Source organism: Phasianus colchicus, chromosome 1 (genome assembly GCF_987193195.1).
Source record: "Phasianus colchicus chromosome 1, bPhaCol1.hap1.1, whole genome shotgun sequence".
Taxonomy (NCBI): Eukaryota; Metazoa; Chordata; class Aves; order Galliformes; family Phasianidae; genus Phasianus; species Phasianus colchicus.
In genome coordinates this window covers 79343837-79371364 of record NC_143436.1, presented here as the reverse complement: position 1 = coordinate 79371364, position 27528 = coordinate 79343837, and the positions used below count along the sequence as shown (strand labels likewise).

The window sequence follows — 27528 nt, the reverse complement described above, 5'->3', positions numbered from 1 at the left end:
TAGACACAACCATCCACACCGGTTGTCTGAAATATTTTTAAACGCTTTTATTTACAGTGCTAGTTGAAAACAATATATATATTTATATCTATAATCCTCGTGATGTCTGTGCCATAGAAAATGCTGTGGCTATACTGCCTTTAATTTACAAAAAATGGTCACAAGAGAATCTCAACAGAAAAATGGAAATCAAAGTTTGGTCCCCAATTTATTGATCTCTTGATTTGTTTTAAAAAAGCCTCCAAATTAAAAAAATATGCAGTTCAGATGAAATTCATATATAAAAACAACCCTTTTCTTCTGAAAAATTCACGAGGGTCAGCTTGCTGTCATGTAAACTTGAAAAAAAAAAAAAGCTTAAGATAAATCCCATCTCTGCATATGGTTTAACAGAACCATTATTTGCTTGTAATATTCTTTTTACTTGTCTCTCAGGGTTCAATGGGAAAGCAAATGAGAGGAGGCCTAGGACTGGAAAATGCACCATGAGATCTGTGCCCGCAGCCTCCTGGACTCAGGGAGAACATCTGACTGACAGCAGGTCCTGGGAGCAGAAGCTGTCAAGAATCTCAGTCACACTAGTGGAGAGGGAGGGCAAGTGAAAAGGAATGAGAGGTGCTTGCCATGTGAACAGCCAGTCATATAGGCTGACAAGGTTACGCATTGGGCCATGATGGAAAATGATGAGATTCTTGAGGGAAGAGGTTCATTTGTATGTGGGGCAGAGCTGGAAAGATGTGGGGAGGTGAAATAATTTCAGGTGGGGAACATCATAGATGGGCTGGATCTTTGGATGGGAAGGAGACTGCTGTATTCCCTGTTTGAGAGCTTTTCTAACCTTTCCTCATCTGAGATTGTGTGAAGCCAGAGGCTAATGGACAGTGCAAGCACAGGCTGGAATGGAGGAGGAGAGATGGACGGAACAAAGGAAATGGGAGGGAAGGACTCAAGCGGAGGACCCATTTTCTGTCTTCTGCCTCTTTGGATCCACTTCATCCTGAGTATGACAAAGAGAAAAGTTACCAGCAGTCACTGCACCAGGACATAATTTCTCCACACAATTCTTACTGCTGCTCTTTCCTCCACACAAAAATCCATTTGGCCACCCGAAATCCATCCCTCTTTAAAGTATTTTGAGCGTCTGATGACTGTTTCGTTGACAACAGTTAAGACGTGGACAGCTTCTTTTGCAGGAGCACCTGCACTGCTGCTTTCAGGAGGCGTAGCAAGCACAGGCTTACACCACTTCACACAAACCCTGGCCTGCAGCCCAGAAATTACAGGTCTTACCAGGGTCATCACCCAGCAGCTCAACTGGCCCTGGATCCCACCAAGAACCCATGAGGCTTTATTGTCCCTTTGCCACATCAGATTTGTTTACCCATCTGCTGCTGAAACAGCAATGAGATGCAAAGATGAACTGAGATGCTCAGCAAAAGCATCCTCATGGACTTCATCAGCACACCACATGGCCAGCTTATTGCTTCTCACTGCCTTTACCCACACAATCACTTACCTCTTCCTCTTCTGCAGATCGTTTTTCTGCATGTCCGTCCTGCTCTTGCCCATTTTCGTCTCCTTCTAAGCACAACCAAGAGCAGAAATCGTAAGTTAATTAAAGTAGCATTTAAGGAAATGTAATCTCACAGTTAAAGAGCTCAGAGGAGGAATTTCCCTCCTTGTTCTTTTATTTCCCCAAAATTTGCCCTCCCTGCAAACTCCCCATTCTTCCTATGCTAATCATACCCACCGTCATCTTCTTCACCACCTTCTTCTTCATCCACATCCTCTGGATTCTCTTCCTCATCCTCTTCAGCTCCATTTTCCTCATCCTAAGCAAAACAAATTTGTCAGAATAGAAACTACTGTCAGGATGACGTTCCCATGTGCTTTTTGCTGCAAGAGTGAGAACATCCCTGCCACCCCAGCCTCCAGCTGAAAGCACGCACCAAGCAAGCAACCTCTGCACTGTTACTCAGACCCTGTCCTTCCCACATCAGCTGTCCCACACTGCCAAAGCCCTCCTCCCTTCATGCCTCCTTGACAAAACCAATCCCCCCATTCCCTTCTGAACCTGTGACATGTGTGAGCTCATATCATAACACACGTAGAAACATCTTTCTGGTTACAAGCTAATGACAGCAGGTGCTAGCTGAACATCTATTCCAGATGCTCTTGATCTCTGCCAACCCATGCATCTCCTTGCTGCTCCCTCAGCCCAAGCTCCTCACGCACCAAGGGATACCTGAGATGCAGTGCCGCATCCCCTTGCTGCCACCTCCCGACTCCCACCTGCCCTGTCTCCGTTCTCCTCTTCGATCCTCCTGCACATGGGCAGTGCTCACTACACCGAGTTCTTCAAGACTAATTCCCACAGTTACCCTAGTCCCGTCCATTTGTTCTCCCCCTCTGCTCTGTTCTCTTCCTCCACCTCCCTTCACTCTCACTTCCTGCAGCGACTCACGCCGACGACCCTCCCAAAGCCCATCTCTCCAACCGCTCCTCGCAGAGATCACTCCACGCCTCACCTCCACTACCTCTTTCTTCTTTTCTTTGTGGACTGCTTTCTCCTCCAATTTCTCCTTCTTCTCCTTCATTTCCTACACGCGAGATAGGGAAAAACATGGCAGCGCTCAGCGGCCAGAAACGAAGCGGATCGGACGCGCGGTCCCAGACAAAGAGAGCTCGGGGCAGGAGACGCCGAACGGAGGCGCGGACGGCACCCGGCGTGCAGCCCGGCTCTCCCAAGCGCTCGGGGCAGCCCGGCTGGCGGCACGCCTCGGGGCCGGCCGCGCGGCGCCGGGCAGGGCGGCCCCGGACCAGGGGACGGCCCTCTCGCGCCGAGGCGCCCGCCCCCGGCCTCCTCCCGCCGGAGCGGGGCGGCAGGTTGTCGGCGCGCCTCCGGCCGTCCGGCCGCCACCTTTGCGCTCCGTTTTGGTCGGCTTTCCGCTTTTCTGTCGTCCGCTAAAGCCGCGCGCGGCCCCTCGCGCGTTCCCAGATCCGCGGGACGGAGCGGCGCCGCAAGCGCCCCGCGCCCCCCTCGGCCCCGCGCCGCTCCGCCCCATCCCCCCCCCCAACCTCGCCGAGCGGGATCCCGCGCGCGGGCCCTCGCGCCCCCCGCCCCCGCTCCCCATTGGCGGAGGGCCGCGCGCGCCCCCCCCGTCGGCCGGGCGGTCGGGGCCGCTGGGAGGGGGCGGCCGACGGGGGCGCGCGCCGCGGGCGGGAGCGAGCCGCGGGGGGTCTCACCTTGGCGCTCAGCTCCGCCGGCGCCTCCTCGACGCGTTTCTCCGACATCCCGTCAGGGGCAGCGCTGGGGCCGCTCGCGAACGTCGGGGACCCCCGAGGAGAGAGGGCGCTGGGAGGGGGGGAGGGTGGCACGCGGCGGGAGCTCCGAGTCCCAGCGGTCCGGCAGCGCGGCTCCCGCCCCGGGGCCAAAGTGCCTAGGTCTGCCGCGATGGGGGATACGGCGGCGGAGGGGATTTATACCGCGCCGGCTGACGAGGGAAGGAGGGACCTGGCGAAGGGAGGGGAGAGGGCGGAGGAGGGAGGGAGGGAGGCGGAGGGCGGCCGTCGGCGGAGCGGGCCTTGAGAACAATGTACGGTCGGCACGGACGGCGGACCGCCCGCCTGCCGTCAGACGCCGGCCCCGCACGGCGTCCCGCCGCCGCTCGGCGGGGCGACGGCGCCGCGGTGCCTCTCGGCCGGGCCGGCCCGCCCCGCGCTCGCAGAGGGCCCCGAGGTGCGAGGGAGGAGCCGCCCCGGCACCGCGCCGCCCGCACGCCTCGCCCGGGCAACGGGCGGGCCGAGGCGCGCCGCTCCTCGCGCCGCGGGAATCGCCCGGGAACGAGCGGCCGGCGCGGGCTCGGCGGGAGGTGCTGCGGGGACGCGCGGCGGGGCGGCCGAGCAGCCTGGCGACGGGCTGGCTCGTGCCGCTCCCGCCTGGAATTTTCCACTCGGCTGCCGCCCTCCCCCTGGAAGCGCTGCCAGGCGGGGCTCCTCCCCGCGGCCGCGTCCTGCCGGGCCGGGGCCCCGCGCGGACCCGCGGTGGGGGCGGGGCGGGCAGGAGGCTGTTTTTCCCGCGCTCTGCGGCGGAGGCAGGGGGCGGGGCGGGGCGGAGCCGCTTGCTGGGTCGAAGTGGGTGGGGGAGGGGCGGCTAGCGCATCCCGCTTCCCCATATAAGGAGGAACCGAGGGTGGGCGTCCGATTGGGCCATTCAAATGAGCAGTTTGCCTGGCAACAGGCTTCCTATTGGTCGTCGGGGGGAGGATTCGCGTGGGGGAGGGGGCGCGGGGACCGTTGCCGCGAGGAGCAGGGGAGGGCACGTGGGGATGCGGGCGCGGCGCGAGGACGGGGCGACGTGCTCGTCCCTCAGCCCGTCCCAGCCCTCCCTCACGGCTGCCTTCCCACCCACGGCGGGTTGGACGACGGGTGGCATTCGGGGGAGGTACGGGTCCCCTGCGAGTCGTCGGCGCCTAAATCCGAGCTCCGCGCTGCAGGAGGCTCGTCCGCGGCCGTACGGCAGCGACCGCGGCGGAGTACGAAGCCCCGCGCCCTCCGCGGGGCTCTGCGGCTGCTCCCTGGGCGGCCCGGCCTCCTCGCTGCCCGCCGCTCTGAGCCCGCCGGCCGGGCGCTGCCGCGGGGCTGACGACAGTGCCGCCGTCTGCGTTGCTCGGTTATTGAGGGCGGCGGGAGGCGTGCAGCGGCGCCACCTGCCGGCCCGCTTGGGCGATGCCGTGCCGGCAGAAAGGGGCCCCGGCTCCAGGACCGGGCGCGGCGGGGGCTGGGGGCGGGGACGGCCCTTGGGAAGGGAAGGGTGAGGCGGGAGAGGAAAGGACGGCCCAGCCGCGCCGATGCAGCTCTCGTTTAGAGCGAGTCTTTTCAGCAGGGCGGTGGGTTGTGTGTCGTGTCTGCAGGAATTTGTGGCTGAGGAAATTGGTGCATAGCAAATAGCCGTACTTTGTGCTCGTGTTGATCGGCTTGAACGGTGAAGGCGTGAGTGCCTGCGTACATAGCCATCAGCGTGGCCTTAGCTACGAGGCACGTTCACTAATCCTGCCGCCTGGGAAAAGCAGTTAGAATCATAGGGCCACAGAACATCCTCAGTTGGAAGAATCCTCCAAGGATCCTTGAGCCCAACTCCTGGCCCCATGCTGGACCCTTCATAACTCAAATGCTATATCCAAACACTTCTTAAATGCCAGCAGCTTGAGGTGGTGCCTGCTGCCCCATGTGGCCTTCCAGTGAGGCACGTGAACCCTTCAAACTTGGTACAACTCAGTACTATGTCTGAGCCTAGAACTGGTGATCTGAGCTTCCCTGGTGTAGGGATCCTGCTTTGGCAGGGGGGTTGGACTCGATGATCTCTGGAGGTCCCTTCCAACCCCTACAATTCTGTGATTCTGTGATCAGATGTGCTTGATAGAAAAGGAGGTTGGTACATAGGGAGAGTAATAAGTACACATCTCCTAAAGTAGGAAGGATAAAAGACCACATGGGTGAGACAGATTCAGGATCCCTGCCTTGTCGTCTGTTGTCTCCTCCACAGCTACAGCAGCTTCCCCTCAGATAATGTGACTAAGCTGTGTTCTTCTTAGCTGTATACAGGACGTGCTGCCTGCCCCAAGGAAATTGTACTTAACTCAGACATGCAGATCCAGTCTAATAGAGGGAGAACACATCATGAAAATGCATGCATTGTTTTTCCTCCTGCTTTATAAGCCCCTCTAGCCATCTTTTCAGGTCTATGTGCTGTCAGAATTTGAGCCCTGGCATTTGGTTCCACTTTCATCCCTCTTTTCGGCAAGAAACAGTAAATCTTCATTTCTGGAGCTGCATTCAAAAATAGGAGGGAAAAAAAAAAAATGAAGTTGATGGCTGGATGTTGTCATATTCTGCTTCTCCTTGTCACAAATGCATGACTCACAGCTCTGCTGTTCTTTGCACCAATCCAGGATTTTTGTCCTTATCTTTGCATCCTCAACTCCTGCACCATCACGCATCCCGTACCAGAGACACATCCATGCTAATGCACAAGCAGGCCTCAACACAACATCCCAGAGAAGAAAAAATGAAGATTGTATTTGGTGATGATACTGTGCCCAAAGAGTTACGTTGACACAGGCAACACGCCCTCAGATGCAAATACACAGACGGCAGTTCATGGGAGGGAAGTATGTTTCCAGCCACCTGTGAAAGGACCATTTGGTTAGGTCTGTGACCTCTTCCTTCCCCCTGTGTATTCTCCAGTACTCAGTGTGCAGTCTTGTTTCTTCCTATTCAGACTCCCCACCATATTCTCTTTGCAGTTTTTACTCAGATTGATTCTGATCTTTTGCTACATATCTGTATTCTTTGTCAGTGCTGTTCCCATGGCCATTGCTCTCATGTTGTCTCTGTTTTCCTTTCTTGTACGTACAGAATTCAGCTCATGTCCCCTTCGTTCTTCATGTCCCATTTTTCCCTGCATGCCTGTACTTTTTTTCCCTCATATCCTATGTGAAACTCCTCTTCGTGCCTGGGGACATCCCTGTTTCTGTATCCCATCTGCTCTCGGACCCTGATAGTGGGATTTCAATGGCTTCTAGCATGCAATTCCTTCACTTAGGCCCTGTGGGTATCCTTTCATTGACTCCTGAAAGTATTTCTCAGGCCTTCTGTTCTTCCATCACATTGGTACCTCTCTGCATTTTGTCTACTGGATCAATTTACTTTTCTCTGCTCCTCTCTCCCATCTTTTTGGTATATGCAACTATACTCATCACGCAATGTGCAGGTGTAAATCACTTTTCAGTATGTTCAGCAGTTTTTGCTTCAAGTTGCTTTGCAAACTCAGCAGAATATATTCCATCTTTTTTGGAGCCTTCAGCCTTTAGACAGGATGATGGAGGTACAGAAGTTGCGTGATATGTCACTGAGAACACTGACAATATGCATGTCTGCTGCCTGGGTATGTAATTATCTCTGTTAGTTACCATTTTTGTGTAGCATGCTGTTTGTACTTTGTGTTTTTGTGGGTGTGTACATCTGCAGTACTTACACATTTGTGTACAGTGATGGTGTTTTCTAGCTTTTCATGCATTTACTTTTGTGAAAGTATGGTTTATTTCTACTGATATTAAATTTTAAGTTTTCCAGGATGCATCTTCATAGTGAGTATGTGGCTGTGTATTTGTATGGTATGTATTTTTTATATTTTTAGCACATGCATTTATTAATTTTGTTTTAATACCTTCCTAGTCTTGTCGTAGTACCACTGTAGTCAGGTGGAGGAGTTATTAGTTTATGGTGAAGGTAAAAGTAACTCTGAGCAAAACCAAAACATCATACTTGGGTATGAGGGTATTCTAAGAATGTTATTCTGACAACTAACTCAAAAGTGGTTCCAAAACTCTTCCATGCTACTTGCTGAACAGCAGAAGAGCAGAAGGCCTTGTATTTGCCTCAGCTTTTCTTAAATTTTCAGAAATTCAGATGTAGAGTATCTATCCTTTCTTTTAAGGTGAAACCAGCCAAATCTGGGGGGTGGGGGGCATGCAAGTTTATGCATTTAATCCACATTGTTCATTTTTAAATCCTGTGTCCATTAAAAGTCATGCAGATTATTGATTTTGTTTGTCCTCCATGGTGCCATAATCTGAAGTCAAGAGGAAATTTCTAAAAATTCAACCACTGGCCAAACTTTGCATTTGGAAATATGTCTTTGCAAGAAGCAATGCAAATGAGCACTGTTGAGGGCGGGGGAGCAGTGCAGATAGCATAATGAGAGGAAGCAAGAGGAGTAAGAGTGATTAGGGATGAGAGCCAGCCTGCGAGAGAATCAGAAAGGGGAGGAAGGTTTTGAATCACGATTTTTGTGAACTTGTCTTCACTAATGTAGCACAGATGGAGGTCGTGCTTCTCACTCACATTGTGGCAGACTCATTCTTGAGCAAAATATTCTGAAAGTAATCACTGCTAAGCAACTATGTATACCCCAGTCACTGCAAGCTGGCTCTAGCATTCCAGATATTGTCGCTCCTGAGGATCGAATGAGAGCTGTCCTTCTCTTAGGGTGCCCTTCATGTGAGGTCAGAATTAGTTGCCGGCTGAGGATTACGTAAGAGGCACAGATGAAAGGAACCGAAGCAGAAGTGGCTGTGGGTAGTTCTGACTTCTGATGACGAGAATTTCTTTGTCGCGTGGACATTTCACTGCGACTCCGGAATATTTGGATGTGTTAAGAAGCTGTTTCTGTCTTCTTGGCCACAATGATTGGTCCCTGGAAGTAGCAGGTAAAAGGTCTGATATTCAGCGTACCATTTATTTACCCACACCACGTGATATTCAGTTTGCTTTTAAAATACGCACACTGTGGTCGCCCCTTTGGCTGACTGCACAGCTAACAAGTGATGGGGACGTTAGGGGGGAGGGATGCTGCTTGGCAGCAAGTCAGCAGCAGGCAGCAGAAGGTGGAGCTCAGGGCAGCGGCATCACTCCTTGATTCCATTTCGCCCTTTGCTCACCGCCTCCTCTTTGCCCATTCTCCTCTGTCTGGACAGCTTAAAGAAGGAAAGGAAATGAGGCAGTGTGGGTAATGGTTTTGATTCATGACAGAAAACTGGAACAGCTTAAACAGAGAATGTGGCGGAACAAAAATGTGAGTCTTGCTTTGCATCCACATCCCCGTCCTTAGGTATTGTGTGTCAGCAAATGGCCATCCACTTGGTGCGCATTAGATGTAAAGTGGTGTACAGAAACCTCATGTACAAATGGTGTGCAGAAGTGAGATTCTGCATTTCTGACAACAGGGAACTTGTCTCCGTTCCGGAAAAAGGCTGCATTTCCATTTCCCAGGGTTTCACACGGCTTTAGCCACCAGCGAGCCAGTTACCTAAGTGGTAACACTGCTGGTAACATAGGTTACATAGGTTACAGTATGTGCTCCTGCACCACTGCTTCCCTGCCTCCGTGTCTGGAAGGCAGCAATGACCGACACTGTGTTTGGAAACAACTGAAGGAGCCCTGCTATCTCTGGGGGTGGGATGATTGCTGGGATCTGTGGAAAGCAGGTCATTTTGTCCCAGACTTGCTCCCAGTCCCATAAATAAAAATGCTTTCATTCTTGTCCAAGCAGCTCTCTCTCTCCCTGCCCCCGGATCCTTCCCGGCTGCACACACCCAATCCAGCATGGGGTCCGCCCCGCGTTGAAGGAGAACACGCCGAACAGGAAATGCTTTCCAGCCTGGAATACTCCGAAGGGTGACCCAGGATCACAAAACCGGAGGCAGGGAGGCTGAGGCAGCGCTTGCAGAAGCCCCGGGTGAGTTTCCGTGCCCACAGGTGGGCTCTGACCGACGGCGGGGCGCCTGCGGCCGTTCTCAGCGAGAAGCACCAGAGACGGGGCGGGATGCTCCCACCGCCAGGGGGCGCTCTGCCGGGCCGGTGCCGCTCTGCTCCGAGGAGCGGGGCCGGGGCGCCACTTCCTGCCCGGCCCAGCTCCCCGCCTCCTCCGCTAGCGCACGGAGCCCGGGGCCTGTGCGCGCATGCGCGAGGCGAACCGGCTGGAGCGGAAGGGACGAGCAGGGTGCGGGCCGCCATGGGAGTCCGGGCGTGAGCGGCCCGCGTCTTCTTCGCTCTCCTCTTCCTCCCGCCGTCGTCCCCTCGGCACCGCCCGGCGCGTCTGCACGCAGGGGAAGGGGCACGGCAGGTGGGGGCGAGCCCGGGGGTGGCGGGGAGGGGCCGAGATCCGGGTCTGGGGGCGGCCGCCTTCGCGGCCGGGCGGGGTGCGATGTGCGATGTGCTTGCGGCTCGCTCAGCATTTCTCCCTCCCTCCGCAGAGCCCGCCCCCGTGGAGGGCAGCAGCATGTTCCGGCTGATGAGGGACGGGGAGCCGGAGGACCCCATGTTCGCTATGTGAGTCGGCTGGGGAGGCTCGAGGGGGAGGGCGGGCCGGGGCGTTGTGGCAGCGCCTGCCCGGCGGGGCTCTGAGTGCGGGGCCGCGTGCGGCGGCGCGGGGCTTCCGCGGGAGCGCGAGCGTTCCTGGAGCGGGGCGGCGTGGCTTTAGAGGACAGTGTAATTAAATAAAGTAGGCCGAGCGCACCGTGACTGTCTGAGGAAAGCAGTGCTGGAGTACCCGAGCTGTATCTGTGCTTAAGGATTTCTGTGTATGGGGAGTAAGGTTTTGTTGATATCTTGTGTGCCTGGTGTTTGTTGCGGCTCTGCTGAAGAATTCGTTAATGAATTGGAAGAAAAGAGGTTGTGGAAGCCCCGTCCCTGAAGGCATCCAAGGCCAGGCTGGATGAGGCTCTGGGCGGTCTGGTCTAGTTGTTGGCGGCCCTGCATATAGCAGGGGGGCTGAAACTAAGTGATGGTTGTGGTCCTTTTCAACCCAGGTCATTCTGTGATTCTAAAGGAGCTGTCAGGTTGTAAGGGAGAGCAAGGAGAATTCTAGTAGTTTTAAAATACAAGTCTGAAAATCTGATGTGGCTCCCAACAACGCTTCTTTGGGGTTCTTCTTACTGATTTTTTTTTTTCTGTCCCCTGCCCAAAGTTTGGTTGCAGCTGATGAGAAGTGGCAGTTCTTGCCAAAGCAGTTAGGATTAGTGTTATACAGTAGGATTTTGTGTTAAGTGTGACACTGCTATAAATTTGGTAGAATTAATTTATGTAAGAAAACAAAGCCGTGCTCTTGCTTATAAAATTGATTATAAAAATGTTATCAACTGTAAACAAATTAGCAGGAGAGGAGACCTTGATATCTCAGTCACAGGATGAGTGTATGTTCTCACTGATGTGGCAGCTATGAGTCTAGCTTTTATTATGCAAAACATTCCCAGTAGAAACAGGAAAGTATTGGTTTGTGCTAGATGCTTTTATGATCTCAGGAAATTATGTGCTGCTCAGGTTGTTTATGCTCTGGAAGGATGAACGCAGAACTACCAGATATGAGAAAAATGCTGTGGTATTTCTCAGACTCCTTAGTGTGGCTGCTGCTTTCTCTGACTGTCCCCATTCTACTTTTTCTCTCCTTGCTTCTCTAGCGTGTACAAGTATGTCCTCAAAGTGGAGGCTGCACAAAAAGGAAAGGAGAAACATGTAGGGACCCTAATTATTGTTCTCTTTCATTCTCATACTTGAGACTTGGACTTGTAAAAGCTTTCTGTGATGTCAGAAAAGATGTTTTGTGGTTGTGCACATCCCAGGAAAACAGCGAATTGAGATGGAACAGGGCAGAGGAGTATCAAACAGTCAGTGTCAGACCATGTGGTGTATTCTGGAGATTTTGGTTACTGTGTTTGTGCATGTGTACCTAAGGAGGTGAGAGAACAACAATTAGGACCACATACACTCTAGTCCTGTTAAGTGTGGCCCTCTCTTTGCAGCCAAGGCAGTGGTCTTTGTGTGCTTCCCTACAAAATGCAGAACTATTCTTCTAGAACAGTGTGTGTGTTGTGGCTGTTAATGTTTTGATGGCTCAAGAGGAAATGAGTATGACATGGAGGTAGTACTTGGACTGCAGGTCTTTTACCTCTTAGAGCAATGAGGTTTTGGAATACCCTTAGCCATGCCTGGCCCAAAAGTATTAGTGGAAACAGAGCAAGGAGCTGCTGCTGAATGGCTATCAGTTAGTGCATAAGAGAGCTTCTGTGGCATAATACTTTCAGTCACAAGAGAAGAAATGGGATCCAGCCCCAAGGATTAGCATACGCAACACTGAGTTCTTGGGGTTCTGGATTTTCAACTTAGAAAGTACAGGCACAGTTGCATAAGAGAAACTCGGAGTCAGAATGGGTGTATTATGCAGGACTTTGTGTTCTGTCATCCTTTTCTCACTGTTGTTCTCTCAATCTTTCCAAAAGGGACCCTTTTGCTATCCACCGGCAGCACATGAACCGCATGCTTTCTGGAAGTTTTGGATTTGGCCCACTGCTTGGTATCACTGATGGAACCACGCCTGGGGCTCGTCAGGCTGGCCGCAGGATGCAGGTAAGAGAGGGCTGACTACAGGCTAAGATTTTTTTCAACTGTCTTGTTAAGCTTCTTTCCCCCACCATTATTGGATTGAGCATTTCCCTCACCTTCTTAGAGACAGTGGAGGTAGAACTGGTTTCAGAAGCAGTGACGTTCTTGCTGTTTCTTCACTCTGCATGTATGCATTTCTTGGCAGCTGTGTTCTAGGTTGAATGGGAGGAAGGGAAGTTGTGTATGTTGTCTGAAAGCCATAAATCACTATAACTGAAGGAAATTGGGGAATATCCCTTCTGTATGGTTTGTTAGTGGTGATACTGTTTGAACCCTCCTGAGTCAGTGAGTTGCTTTTTTCATGTATTTATTGGCTCTGAGTGTTCCAAGTCCTGTTTCCAACAAGGATGAGGGTGCTCTGAGAAGTGTCTGCTGCAAGATCATGGTTTATTCTGTTTTTCTGCTGTATTGACAGGCAGGAGCTGTTTCACCCTTTGGGATGCTGGGCATGGTAAGTCCTCTGTTTTTCAATGCCAAGTTTGAGCTTCCCTAATAGTAGCTTCACCTTGAGATTTGTTAGAGCTGTGGGCAACCAGTAGCAGAAATGTAAGCCCGTATATCTTAACAGGTAATGAGAGTGTGATGGTTTGAAGAGACTAGCATGAGCTCTATTTATTATTAGATTTATAATAAATGGTGAACTGAATTGAAACTGAAGATAACTGGTTTCTCCTGGACTGCTATTCCTGAGTTGCTGTATGATTTTAGACCCTCCACTTCTTTCCCTCATACTTTAATCTAGGCAGTGGAGCTGTTTTACAGGAGTCTTTTTATATGGGCACCTTGAACAGAGAAGATCCATAAAGCTGTTACAGCATGGTATTTCATAGGAATTGGGATAGTTAATATCCAGGAAGAACGGAGAGTCTCTTAACCTTGTGTCTAAGAAGAGGCTGTGGATCTGTTTGGAAATCATTGTGAAACTATGATGACACAAGGAAAAGACTCGGCCATCGTTAGACAGAGGCAGTAATTGAACTTCCTTTGAAAATGGTTGCAGAATGAAGAGCCAGGAGTGTAATTCAAGAGAACAGAATTAGAATGAGAATAGCTAGATGTATGTGGAAATGTCGTTCCTGAAGCTTGTTGATCTCAGTCATCTACTGTAGTAAAACATTGGAAATAAGTTATTCCAGATCTAGCAGCTTTAGCTGCCTTGCTCTGCAGGATTGACTCAATGAAAGAGGTTAGCGTCCTAGAATTGTTCTGGCTCAGAAAAGGATTAATAATACAAACAGTTGGACTTCAAAGGATAATAACATTGCATGTGAGTGCTGGTCTGCTGTAAACGAGAACAAGAAGCCACTTGAAGAAGGGAAAAAGGAATCAGCGCATTTGAACTGACACTAATTTTGTTTACATATTGCACAATTAATCTGTGAGACCTGCTGGCTGAGTATACTTACTGCAGCCCTTAGGTTTGCCAGATTAAAAACAGTCACGTCTCCTTTCTCTATAGGGAAAATAAGAAAAGTTCTTATGTTAGAAAACAATCCGTGAAAACTCCTATGTGGTTTAAATCAAGAGTTGACAGTGATGATGATGACTGTCTTGCGGTTAATTCAACTATTAATGTATATCCTGGGATTTCATGTCTTAACATTGTTGAGTACCTGAATTCACAAACCTTAGTGCATTGGGTATCAGAGCTAAACTAAAAGAACACTATCAGATCCAGAGATCTGGAGAACAAGAACATTTAGGCAATGCAGTCTGGAGAGACTGCAGAGAACAGCAACCTTAAATTTGTTTTGTGTTTTTTTTTTTTTCTATCAATAGATAGAAAGAAAAAAAAATGTTTTTTTTTCCCCTTGGCAGCAGTTTCATGCCCCTCGCAGACACGTTGTTGTAATTCTTTTCTCCCATATCCATCCAAATTGACTATTCCTGTTCTGTCTTTTTTTCTTAGGCAGGTGGCTTCATAGACATGTTTGGCATGATGAACGACATGATTGGGAACATGGTAAGAACCTTCAATAAATTAATTTGCATTAAGGAGGGAAGTACTGATGGTGCTTCTACCATCCTCTCTGTTGTCTGCTGTCCTATTGTGCCTCTCTAGTGCTGGCTGTGATCAAGCTGTTAGGGTTGTGAATCTGTAACATCCTGCTGAGCAGGATGGAGTGACAGAGATGTTGTTCCTGGGGTATGCCTGCTGAATTCAGGGAGGAGAGATGAAATAGAATGGAAGTATGAGAGTAGACCTTCTCTGCAAGAAACAGGAGTTGTTCTCCAGAAAGATGGACCAATGGGGCTTGTACTTGCAGAATCAGTAAATGGTTGAGATTAGAAGGAATCTCTGAATGTCATTGGGTACACAAGCCCTGCTCAAGCAGGGACATCTAGAACAGGGTGCCCAGTCCCACATCCAGGTGGTTTTTGAAGGTCTCCGAGGAGAAGACTCCACAACTCCTTTGGGCAGCCTGTGCTGGTGCTCCATAAACTGTGCAGTGCTGGTGCACAATAAATGAGTGCTTCCTGTTGTTCAGAGAGAACATCCTGTATTCCAGTCTGCTCCTTTGCCTCTGGTCCTGGCACGAGGCACCATTGAGCAGAGCCGGGTTCTATCTTCATTGCACCTCCCTTTGGGCTGAATGCAGCATAGATACTTTCGTAATTCTCTCCTGCTTTGTTGTATGGAGAGAGAAGGGACTGATATTTTTTCTTCCCTCTCTTTTCTTCATTATACCACTGCCCGTTTTCTTTTGCAGGAACATATGACAAGTGGTGCAAACTGCCAGACATTTACCTCTTCAACTGTCATCTCTTATTCCAACCTGGGTGATGGGCCCAAAGTCTATCAGGAGACCTCAGAGATGCGTTCAGCACCTGGCGGGGTAAGGAGGAGGCCACAGTGTGTCATCCCAGCAGGAGGCTGCTGGTTTTGCTGGGGAAGAATAGAATTTCATTGGTGGCTCAGTGTTGGCCACCCACAGCATTTTTGCTTTGCAGTCAGTTGTGGATTGAGGAATGTGTTGTGAGTCACTGAACCATGCTGAGCGCCCCTGAGAGGAGATGGGAAGTGCCAGCTGGAGAGGAAGTCTTTTTTCCTTATTATTATGTTCCTTTCGACTGGGACTGGTGGCAAGCACAGCATGACTGAAGTGCTGTAGGCAAGAACCAGAGTGTCTTATTGGGCTGGGCAATGAATTAAAATGTTGATTGTCAAATCTACCCTCAGATTCGTGAGACTAGGCGGACCGTAAGGGACTCAGACAGTGGCTTGGAACAAATGTCTATTGGGCACCACATCAGGGAGAGAGCACACATCATGCAGCGATCCCGGAACCATCGTACAGGTGACCAGGAAGAAAGGCAGGACTACATCAATATGGATGAAAGTGAGTACTCTTCTGTCTTCCATCTCAGCAAACCCAGCTGCTACTTCCCACCTTTTCCCTGGCTGAGCTTGTTCTTCCTGACACAGGTGATGCAGCTGCTTTTGATGATGAGTGGAGGAGAGAGACATCCCGCTTCCGGCCACAGCGAGGGCTGGAATACCGGCGTCACGAAGGCAGCAGCAGCCGCCGGGCTGAAGGGACTCGTCTTGCAATCCAGGGCCCTGAGGATTCTCCCTCCAGACAGTCCCGTCGATATGACTGGTGAATGCAGAGCAGACCTTGTTGGGGGTGCAACATGGTCACCCCCAGATCTACCTACGCATTCTTGTAAGTCTTAACGCGGCTCTTTTTTCATTCTCCATTGCCTGGTTGGCTCTTAACTATATGGATTTTCTTTTCATTACCCCAGTCTTGCATTATTTTGGTTGGAAGAATGTTTTCTCACTTAATGTAAAGAGCAGAGGAAAATGGCAATCTTGAGGAAATACAGAATGGAAAGGTTGAAGCTGTTGAAGTTAGCCTTATCACCAAGAAAAATATGTGATGTCAGCCTTAGGTGATGGTTGAAATGGTATGAGGTGATGTAGGATCACAATCTAATAGTGTTTACACTATCGTTATTTTAGAACTTAGAGACTTTTTACTGCCAGTCCAGTTTGAAATAAAAACAAGTGCTGCTTTCTGGCCTGTGTTTTGAGGGTTCACTTGGATGTGGTCTAGAACTTGAAATTTGGGATTTCTTTTTATTAATATTATTGTTAAACCTTATCTGTCTTTGCTGCTTTCTAATCACTTTTTGCTCTTTTTATGTTCTCTCTTTATTTCCCTTCCTTCCAGGTACAGACAGTGAAACTCTGAAGCCCCTTCAAAGCACCACTTGGACCCTTCTCAAATTTAGTATTAACCTCCCTGCCACTTAAGAATTGAAATAAAGCAACTAATCTTCTGCATTGCCTTTTTTTTTTTTTCTGCCCCATTTGGGTGCTGCAGTGGTTCGTGGAGAAACTCACTAATGTGCAAGGAACACATTAATCAACCATTCCCTTTCTGCTCTCCTTTGGTTCTGTTCTTTCTGCCAGTAGTGGTGGGCATGAGGAGCTGCCACCTTGCTGCTTCTGTCCTTTCCACTCTTTCTGTGGTGGGTTGGGCTGGTTATGAGGTTTGTGTTTAGTCCCCTATGAAAGAAAGATGAGGGAATCCTGCTAGACCCCCCCTATGTTAGTCCCCTCACAGGGACAAAGGCTTCTATTCCCTTCCTGAATTCTTGGTACAGCTACAGAGTAGCTGAAGGATGTGTTTTAGAGAGGTGAGGAGCAGAACAAAAGCTGGATAGCTTGTGCCCTCCCCTCCCCTACATCTCTTCAGTTGGCTCCTCCACTTTTTTAATTTGTGAAACTTGTAACTAGATGTTTACTGAATAAAGAAACAAACTGTAAAGAATTGTTTGATCAGTTTTTACCTTCTGCTAATCTAATCGTGCCTCCTGTGGAATTAAGTAACTTCTTTTGTATCATTGGGAAATTACTGAAGAGAAACTTGGTGTCTAATTGTAACTTTTCTGTAAAGGCTTCTGGTGTAGTTAGGAAGTGAGATAATGCTCAGTGACAACATGGAAATTGTAGAAGGTGACCCAGCAAACCACCGTTTGCAAAAATACCCTTTCATTGCTGTGGTTCCACTGCATGTTTGATGGGGATTGGTTGGTCTTTCTTGCTGCCTGGCCTTCTGTGCAGCCTTGAACAAGGCCTCTGGGGCTCCTACATGACTGGGAATATTCCCATTATTTTATTATTTCTTTGCAACTGGTGGCTGACAGTGTTTGATATTGTTATTAATGATCTCTTCTTAACTCTGGTATTAGATGAAGCTGGAAAGGCATTAGGAATACAGGATTAAGAAAGGTCTCCTGTGTTTTTGGGCCAGTTTCCTGCTCTGGCATGCATTGCTATACAAACCATTTCATAAATTCACTTGGAACGGAACAAAGGAAATTAGTGCATGACTTACACTTGAAAGTAGTGTGCCAGGATTCTACCATGTATTTCCACGCTGTCCATCTGGGAGCTAATAGGAACAGGGATCTCACTGAGTACTGGTTGTTTTGTCCTGAAAATCAAATGTGGAATCTGGTGCTTTAAAGCTTTGTGTAGAGTATACATAAATTCTACTCTCCAAGGATGCAAGGAGCAGAGCCTCGGCTTATGGCAGACTCTTTCCCCACTTCCATGGCCTTTTCTGTCCCACAGCAAACCCTAACAGGAGTCTTGTTCTTCAGGTGGCTATTTATAAGGCCTCCACAGCTGGGGTGCAGTTAGAGAAGTCTCCAGCATCCATGGCAGTGATGAGAGGAAACTTGGTTGAGACAGTGAAGTAGGTGTTGGAAGGGCATAAGCTAGCTGCTCCCTGGAAGTGGCTGGAGTTGCTGGAGATATCATAGTCTAGGCAGGCCCTGAAGTGGGCAAGGTCGAAGAAATAACTACACACTGAGGGAGGCTTAGTGGAAGATTTAGTCTTCTTGCGGTTGCCAGACCTTGAGAGAAGGAGCTGAAGTGATAGAGCCCTCATCTCAGCAGTAGTCTCAAGCTTATGCAAGATGTGATAGCTCATACTATGATCCAGGAAAGGACCGACTGGGCTCAGTAAGTTGCTTTTAGCATTGAGACAGTGAACAGCTACAAAGTTCTGGCTGTTCTTTAAGCTGATGTCTGAAGTAGAGAACAGGGAGATGGACGTATTGATGGAAGGAATGACCTTGTCCTTAAAGATGTAAGAATTCTTTTTGGGCATGCAAGCCCTAATCTTGACAAAGAACAGATTGAAGAGAAATGTGACAACTGGGGTGTTATGACTGGTTGCAACAGTGACTCTTCACAAACAGAAACAACACTTGAGCAGTTGTGCCTCCGTACCTGGATTCAGCCTCTGTACCTTGTTAGGTGCCATCCTGCTAATGGATCTTGAATCGTGTGCTTTTGCACTTGGTGGTGAAGGGTGTAAAAAGAGAGTTACCTGGCTTCTTGAACCTTGTTAATGACTGTAGAGTCACTTCCAAGCCTCTGCCTTCTCCAGGTGTGACAAGGCTCTGGCATTCTAGGGAAATGAGGAAAAGGTTCGGTTAGAGGACCTTGTGTTAAAGGAAGCAGAGGACAGGACCCTGGGAAGGAGATGCAGAGATTCTGAATCAAAAAATACATACAGGAAATATAGGGGGAGGTGTTGTGGTTTAACCTAGCAGGCAGCTCCACACCACGCAGCTGTTTGCTACTCCCAATGAGATGGGGGAAAAAATCAGAAAAAAAGTAAAATTTATGGGTTGAGATAAAAACAGTTTACTAAGGCAGAAAATGAAGGGAAATATATATAAATGTATATATATTAAAAAATAATTTTTAATATATCATATTAAAATCATCATATATATATATATATACAGATATACATATATATATTTACAGAACAAGAGTTCTACAATGCAGTTACTCACCACTCACTGACTGATGCCCAGCCAGTCCCCTGGCCAACTTCCTCCCAGTTTTATTGTTCAGCATGAAGCCACATGGTGTGGAGTATCCCTTTGGCTGGTTTAGGTCAACTGTCCTTTCTATCTGCTCTCAGCAACTTGTGCACCCCAAGCCCCTTCCTGACAGGGTAGTGTGGGAAGCTGAAATGCCCTTGGCTTTGTGCAGCACTGCTCAGCAACAAATAAGCCATTGGTGTGTTGTCAGCATTGTTTTTCTCCTAAATCCAAATCACAGCATTGTACCAGCCACTGTAAAGAAAATTACCTCAGTTAAAACCAGGACAGGAGGTGCTCTTCTCTACCACTCTGAAGGTTCCTTCCAACCCAATGGTTTGATTTGGAAGGAACCTTTGAAGACCATCTACTTCCAACCTCTCTGCCATGGACAGAGATGCTTCTCACTTGACCAGGCTACCCAAAGCCCCTTCCAACACGGCCTGGAACTGCTCCAAGGATGGGACATCCACAGGCTCTCTGGACAGTGTGTTTTAGTGCATCACCACCCTTATTGTAAAACACTTAATATCTAACTTAATTCTACTCTCTTTTAAGACTATTACCATTTGTCCTGTCACTATGTGATAGTCTCCTCCCCTCTTTCTCATAAGTTCCTTAAGAACTCCCATAAGAACCTTCTCCAGACTGAAGAATCCTGATTCTCTCTAGCTATCTCCACAGGAAAGGTGCTCCAGGCCTCTGGGCATTTTTGTGGCTTTTCTCTGGACCTCTGCTCTAACAGCTCCATGTTTCGTTTGTGCTTTGGGCCTGAGAGCTGAAAGTTGTACTGCAGGTGAGGGTCTTGTGCAGACAGAGCAGAAGGGGATAATCGCCTCCCTCAATACATTAACATCTGACTTTAGGCAGCAGCAGGTTGCTTCCTGAAGAAGTGAAGAGGATAAATTCCTTTTACTCCCCTAGACCTGGGAGCTGGTTATTCAGCTACTTTGGGTTCTGCTGAAGTTTTTTCAACTGCTCCAGGCTGCCAATGACCTGAGCACAACAGTGTGTTTCAATCAATGTCTTGAGGGACTGTGGAGAACAAAGAATATGAAGGAAGAGGGAAAGGACAGAGCAGTAGGAATAGATTTACTGCCTTTGCTGCATTTTGTTCAGCAAATGCTAGTTGTAGTTTTCATCAGATCCTGGTTTGATGAAAATTTGCTTACTGATTACTGATATAGGTTGTTAATTCAAACAAACAGCGTGCACTGAGGATAATTGTGTTCACAGCCATTTATTTATTCCTGTTCCCATCTTCAGAAAAGCTATGAGAAGCTTGAAGTTGTTTAAAGTAAACAGGTGAAATCTGTGCGCGGAAGGTGCATTGCCAACTGAAATGCCTGAAAACAAGAATACGTGCAGTCAGAAAGCCCACTTCTGGTTAAACCCCTACAACTTCTGCATTTAAATCTCACTGAACTTGATCACTTCCCTATTAATTGGCTTAAAGTGAAAATGACTTCCTGTTTAAAAGTAGTCCACCTTTTGTATCTGGGCATACCAAAGCCCTGGAATGTCTTTTGTTGCTGGGCCTGCTATGATTTTCCCCCAGAATGCTGAAGAAGTTAATGGATGTTATAGCTGGACCCCTCCCAACAATTTACTGGGGGCTGCAGGAGTAGGAAAAGGTCCCTGCTGAGTGGGAGCTAGCCAGTCTTATATCAATCTACAAAAAGAGCATAAGAGAAGACCTAGAAAACATGTTAGTCTAGCCTCAGTACCTGGAAAAGTTATGGAGTAGTTTACCCTGGGTGCAACTGAAAGGCAATCATCAATGGCAAGAAGTTTAGGAAAGAAAAACGCAGCCCTGCAGGAAGGTATGTCCATAGTCGTAAGCCAGTTAGATTGATATTAAATCAAGAGCTTGAAAGGTCAGTCACTTTAAAAATAAAGACAGATATATCAGTTCTCATGCTTGCTGTCTCTGAGTTATCCCTGACCACTTTCATATTTTCTGATGCAGTCGTGGGTTGGGTTAATGAAGGTGCTGCAGGAATCTGAAGTTACACCGGCATGGAAGGTCTAACTTTGCCACCCGGGCCTATTCTCTGATTAAAAATAAATAAAAGTAACATTATTAAAACAACAGAGGGGCATACATTATAGAACGTGGTCTACTGATAAATTTCAAGAAATGAGAGGAATGAGAGTCCCCAGAATACTAAAGTATTTCTGGTAGGACGCTGTTCTGAAATTAATGCTCATTAGTAACTTGATTAATGATTTGAGAGAAGATATTAAACCAGTGCTGATGAAGCTTTTAGGGGACACAAGGAAAAATGGAGGTAATAAATTATGGTAAATGATGGGATGCGCAGAGCAGTCTGTAACCACTGGTGTGGTCTTTACTCATAAACAGTATTTCTGGCTGTACTGAAAACAGAAGGATGATGTGTATCCAGGCAAATAAATGTATGCCGTGCACTTTCAAGATGGAGGGCTTTCCTGGCAACTCTGGAGGGACCTTAGGAAGAACCACCTGGAGATAAAATGAACTCAAGCTCACTGGGCCTGCATGACTTTGCTTGTTGGGAGCCAGGTTTCTGACAGCAGAGGGCTCTTTAACCCCGCATAAAACACGCAGCTTCCCGATGACGGAGCTGAAAACGAGCCTTTTGCTGCACACAGTCGTCGTTGGGACGTAATGGGACTCCCCGGCTGCTCCAAAACCGGGATGGGACGTCCCCAAACAGGATCCGGAAAGCAGGCACAGGAACGAGAGGAGTCAGCTCCCGAGGAGCCAAACTACGCGATTAAATTGTTCCCATCAGGCTTTTACAATCCATGAATCAGAAGGAGCGCAGGCTGGCAGGGTGCGAGACTGCAGGGGAGGGTGAGAAGGGGAGGGAGAAAACTGGTGACCTACCAGATGCTTCAGCGCAGGGAGGACAAAAGACAGAGCTGCAGGAAACAGAGCTGTCTGTAGGCGCGATGTGGAACAAGTGTAGACTGGGAGTGCAAAATCCCAAAGGCAAACACCGCTCCCGCGGCGCGGACTCGAGCATTGGAGAGCAGCAGGATTTCAAATAGCGCTCATTCCGGAGTCGGGGTTAATATCACTTGTGTGGTTTTGCAGTTTTTAGCTGATTTGGGAAATGTTCCAAAAAAGTTACCGGATTTTACTTTTCGGCCCTTGCTTAGATGTAACTGGGGTTTGGTTGGTTGGTTGGTTGATTGTTTTTTTGCTCCTTGGAATTTTTTTTTTTTTTTTTAAAGACTTTATAAAATGTCCCCATGAGGAAACTCCACTTGGATTATTATTTCCTCCACAATCTCCTTGCATCTGGCTGCTCTGGCTGGCTGGGCTTGTAAATCCTGAGGGCTCTTAAGGCAGTCTGAGGGAGAAGGGAAAGGAAATACAAAGAAGAATGGGATCAGTGCTGTCTGTCTCCACTTGCTGCTGTCAAGAGTGGCAATACAGCCTTTTGACATCCTCCTTTACTGGTGACAGGGAAAAAAACAAACAGACACATTCCCAAACTGGATCACAGAGTCACGCAGTAGAAAGGAGATGGCCTTTAAGATGTCAATAACAGCAAAAGGGATGCACAAACTAAAATTAAGACTTACGTAGCTGTAACCTCTTAGCTGTAAATTGGAACCTCTTTGATAATAAGAGACAGAAAAGAAGAAAGGATCACCAGTAAATCGTGTAATAATTGTAAGCATATACTGTGGCAACAAGAAAAAGACAAATGCAATCCTGAAGGCATTTCTCGGAGTTATGGGTATGCATCACCACTGTTGTGCAAGATGCCGTTGAGGTGTGCCCAATGGATCTGTGCTCGTTTCTAGCCAAGAAAACTTAACTGGGAGTGCAAGTAAGAGCTCGTAGCATATGTCATATGAAGAGCTCACACAATAGGAAGGGATTGATTGGGCAAAAAAAAGTCTGAACACAGGGGGGAGAGAGACTGGAAGGAGGAACAGCTTAATCTAAAGCCACACTGGCACAGGAATGAGAGCACACAAACTAGCTGTGAATATATTTAAGCTGGAAATTAGAAGAACTTTCTATCAAGTGTAGCAGTCAGGCTTGGGGGCAGCCTTCCTGAAAGAGTCATGGGGATAATAAAATTAACTAGGTTTTGGTTGGCACCTGAGGAGCATACACACAGGACTGCAGCACTGCCAGCAGCACAAAGAGCTCACACCCGCTCGATGAGCCTCCTGCTCATTCTACACCTATGGTCCTGTATTCTGTCCTTGCTCCTGTATTCTGAAGCTGTTGCTAAATGCAGGGATTTCCAGAGGAAATGGGGCAAAGTCTCCAAACAAACATATCCCCCTGACCAGAAGGGGCTGCAGTTTCACTTGTGCCTTGGAGTTGCTTTTCATCCGTGCACAAATGCTACAGTAACTGTGCACATTTTGTTATCCGTCCAGAGTTCACAGCTCTTAATTCCAGCTGACACTTGGGTGCCGAATGAACACATCACAAGATGAACGTGGCTGCACATTGCACACACAGTTCTGCCTCAGATGAGCCCCTTTCCCAAAGCAGCAGCACCCAGACCAGTAGGCCTGGCTCATACTGCACCCACAGGGCCGTCTGAAAACTGGGGCAGTCCTGAGGAGAAACAGCCAGGAGGGGGGCAGCTGGGGAGCCAGCAGAGAACTGGAGAAAGAGTTTTTTGAACCTTACAGCAAAGTAATGGCTTCTGCTAGGAACTGGGATGAGGAAAGAACAGCCCTACGGGCAGGAACACCAATACTACAGAAGGCTGAGCAGGGGCTGCCCTTCTTTTGAGGCCTAGTGGATCCAAGCCAGAGGTGCTCAGCAGGATGCGGTACTGAGGGAGGATGTTCCTGTGTCCCTGCTGCTGGCACTGGGCATGGTGTGTGGGCAGCCAGTGGCACTCCAGGCTGAGCCTGTGTTCCTGTGGGAGCAGCCAGGCTGTGGGGAGATCCCGCCTCAGGTTCAGCTCCTGGCTGCCGCTGCCAGTGCCATGCTGCCAGCAGCGAGCTGAGGGGCTCTGCAGGCAGGAATTTTTCCCAGTCATGCAGTAAAGAGAATTGCCAGCATTAAATCCAACTCCTAATAAAAAACTACGGCTGCCTCTCAGCACGGAATAGCTGAAGGTGTTTGGCGAAATACAGACATCTCCCTCCTCACTCAGGTGTAAATTGGGAGGAGCGGGGATTGAGCAGTTCAGTTGCTGCCTTTTCCTCTAGGATTCCTCTTTTCCTTTGAATCCAGATGTGCGAGCCCTATGTGTGGTACACAAAGAGTGGCAGCGAACTGCAGCTCAACAAGGCTGGCATTCTGCATGCAGGGCTGGCGGAATTCCTGCTCCTGGAGCAGGGGCTGACGCAGCTCACGCCTCTCCTACAGCCCCTTGAGCCTCATTCCTTTGCGGTGCTGTTGCTGTCTTGTGTCAGATGTCTCTGTTCTGCTGTACTCGGGGCCTCTCCTTTCCTTGGGAGATTATTACGGGGTTAAAAACACAAAGAAGACATTTAAAATTAAAATTAAAACTTATAATAATAATGCTCAGTACTTATCTCACCCTTGCCATCTTCAAAGTGATTTACAAATGTTAACTAATTAATTAATTTCCACATTCTCCCTGACTCAAATTCAAAGTCAAGGATGAAGTGATCAGGGAAATAGAAAGCATGGTTTTCAGGTGAAGGGCAAAGGGAAACCTCTGCTCCTGCCCACTATTTGCTGCAAGACAAGGCCATTTGCAGCAATATTCTCATTCTGTGCCGAGCAGTTCTCATTTATTTTTCAGCCATACAAAAGGTCTAATTTTATCTGCTACCTTCTGTTTCCTTTTTTTCTTAATGGAGGTCTTAAAGGTGCTCCCTTTTGAAAGCGAACAAACGGAAAGACTTTTAGCGCTGTGCAGATGCCTCTCCATCAGATACATTTAATCCCTCTCTCTGGACACACATGGCACAACGGGGCCTTGAGAAGCGCAGGGCCATGGTAGTGTCTTGAAAATGCAAAGTGACAGTGTGCCCAAGCTGTGCTCATAACAGCTCAGTGCAGAAAACAGCCCGTGATGCTAGAGTACTGCCCACCTTGCTGCAGGCTCTGCAGCCTGAGTGCCAGCTGTGCTCTGCCAGACAGCTGTGCCTGCTCTTCCAGTGGTGGGTTCTTGACAAATGTCGAGAGGTGCCACCACACCATGCCCATTACATCACGTCACAAGCTTGGGGTAGCTGTGAAGTGCCCAAGTGCCACAGATCAGTGCTCTTTAACATCTTCACTGGTGATATTGGCGATGGGATCGACTCCACCCTTAGCAACTTTGCAGACAACACCAAGCTGTGAGATGGTTGACATGCTCGAGGGTTGAGATGCCATTCACAGGGACCTAGACAGGTTCAAGCAACGGGTCCAGGTGAACATCAGGAGGTTCGATAAACCCAAGTGTGGGGTCTTGCACCTGGGTTGTGGCAACTCTTGCTATCAAGACAAGCTGGGAAATGAAAGGATGGAGCACAGCCCTGTCGGAAAGAACTTGGTGTTACTGACAGATGGCAGCTGGGCACAAGCTAGCCATGTGCCCTTGCAGCCCAGAAAACAAACTGTATTCTTGGCTGTATCAAAAGAAGTGTGGCCAACAGGGCAAGGGAGGTGATCCTGCCCCTCTGCTCTGAGCTAGTGAGACCTCACCTGGAGTACTGCGCCCAGATGTGGAGTCCTCAGTACAGGAGAGACGTGGACCTGTTGGAACACATCCAGAGAAGGGCCACAGAAGTGATCCAATGGATGGAACACCTCTCCAAGGACACACTGAGAGAGCTGGGGCTGTTCAGCATGGACAAGAGGAGGCAATGGAGAAACCTGATAGCGGCCTTTCAGTGTATGACAAGGGGCTATAAGAAGGAAGGGGACAGACTCTTCAGCAGGGTCTGCTGTGACAAGACAAGAGGAAATGGTTTCATACTAAAAGAGAGGAGATTTAGATTGAATATAAGGACATTTTGTACAATATAAGAGATGAGGCACACAAACAGGTTGCCCAGAGCTGTGGTGAAAGCCCCATCCCTGGAAACATGCAAGGTCAGGCTGGACCAGGTTTTGAGCAACCTCGTTTAGCTGTAGATGTCCCTATTCATTGCAGAGGAGTTGGACTAGATGACCTTTAAGGGTCCCTTCCAGCTCAAAAGATTCTAATTTACCTTCTGTTCCCCTTCAGAGCCTGTTCTCTGTTCTCCCTCCCTAGGTTCAAGGCATGGTGGCTTTACAAGTGGCTCCTCTTCCGAAGGACATGTGATTGCTACCTTAGTGCTTGCCAGGTAGCATTTCCCCCGTTAACATTTCTCCTAGACTTGCCCTTCCCAGAGGTGGGCAAATTTGATGCATGCAGTCATCACTGCATCTCTCAGACATTTGCAAATGCGGAGAGCACAGCGACCTTCCTCACTGAAACAAACAGATGAAGGTGATGCTATGCAGAGGGAGGAAGGCTCAAAATAATTTAAACAAAAGCTGAAAGCATAGTCACAACCCCTTGCTGTGTTTTATGGAAAACAGGACTCATCAAGTAAACTCACTATTGCTGCCAATTAGGCAGATCTCTCTAAGAATGCTGAGACAAACCTGATATAGGTACCTGCAATCTGCAAATCTGCTCCCACAGGCAGATTTGCCCCTCCTGCCTGGACAACATCATGCCACAACTCTCTTGGTATGTCTGTGTCAGCTGGCTGCACCTGATACCTTGGTGCATGGGATCATGAATCTGGAGAGGTGTGGGGCTGCCCTTATGGAGCCCTTGACCAGGAACAGCCATCACACAGGAGCAGCTGGCAAGTCCTACCTGACACAGATCTGCCTGTGACCTTGCACATGGGGCCTCTGCCGCCCACAAAGATGGAAGTTGCCTGTAATTGCTGGCAGTTTCTGGGCACAGGAGACAATCATTTCCCACTGGAACTCAGTGCTGCAGTACATCAGTCCAGAATCAGCAAAATAATATCAGTTATGACACAAAATGGCACTTTGTGGTGTTTGAGATGACCTCACACCTTGTTACCTCTACAAAAATGGTCTCAACCCCTTCACTGCCATATGCCCTTAACAAGTCTTGCTCCCCTCTGTATTGCCTCCCCTCTACTGCTTTAGCTCCAGCTCTCATAGGTTTGCATAGAGAAATGATGCAGACAAGAATTCATCCAAGCCAATGAAGTGAGTAAGTCCCATTCATGCAGACAAAGTTCAGGGTTTTCTGTTGTTACACAAATTTTTTGGTGGTTTGCTTACGCACAAAAACCTAGATTCAGGGAATCAAATGTTAGCACAGGCAGAACTGAGTGGGTATAGGAATCACAATGTCAATTTATATCAGCGTACACTGTCACAGGGCCATCATGCAGTGTGACATGCAGCTGGCTGTCTCTGCTCCAAGCCAGTCTCACAGATGCATCCTCTGAAGAACATGATGCCTTTATTCTGGGCACCTCACAGCAGACAATTTCACTGCATTTTTTTCAGCCAGACTCTTGGTGTCATTGAAGAACAGGTTGAGCAATGCCTATTCTATGGAAACTCCCCAGAAGGGCATTGAGCATGTTACTGCCATTTCTTTTTCAGACAATTCTCTATCATCACTTCTCATTTTTTCCCCAAAACCTATGAATATATACTACCGAAACAAACATGATTTTTTTCCCCTCAATGCCTGCATCTATCTTTGAGGGTCCCCAATA

At 48.7% G+C, this 27528-nt stretch overlaps 2 protein-coding genes across 5 annotated transcripts; one reads left to right on the top strand and one right to left on the bottom strand.

Annotated features, from left to right (window-relative positions):
- Positions 1 to 809: 809 nt before the first annotated feature.
- On the bottom strand, positions 810 to 3518 carry PTMS (parathymosin). The gene is made up of 5 exons (XM_090149128.1): positions 3247 to 3518; positions 2529 to 2600; positions 1751 to 1832; positions 1517 to 1581; positions 810 to 997 (listed from the first exon to the last, which is right to left on the bottom strand). The coding sequence occupies exons 1-5, from the start codon at positions 3292 to 3294 to the stop codon at positions 947 to 949; spliced, it is 318 nt and encodes a 105-aa protein (XP_090005254.1). The 5' UTR covers positions 3295 to 3518; the 3' UTR covers positions 810 to 946.
- Positions 3519 to 9154: 5636 nt separating this feature from the next.
- MLF2 (myeloid leukemia factor 2) lies at positions 9155 to 16781 on the top strand. 4 transcript variants are annotated; one of them, XM_031610220.2, is made up of 9 exons: positions 9155 to 9298; positions 9816 to 9891; positions 11838 to 11964; positions 12416 to 12451; positions 13910 to 13963; positions 14712 to 14837; positions 15182 to 15341; positions 15428 to 15668; positions 16179 to 16781. In XM_031610220.2, exons 2-8 carry the CDS (start codon positions 9842 to 9844, stop codon positions 15604 to 15606), a joined length of 732 nt encoding a protein of 243 aa, XP_031466080.1. In that variant the 5' UTR covers positions 9155 to 9298; positions 9816 to 9841; the 3' UTR covers positions 15607 to 15668; positions 16179 to 16781. The 4 variants fall into 4 exon arrangements, with proteins under 4 accessions (XP_031466080.1, XP_090005238.1, XP_090005250.1 ...); XM_090149112.1 differs by lacking the exon at positions 9155 to 9298 and adding an exon at positions 9504 to 9681; XM_090149124.1 differs by lacking the exon at positions 9155 to 9298 and adding an exon at positions 9526 to 9562.
- Positions 16782 to 27528: the final 10747 nt, after the last annotated feature.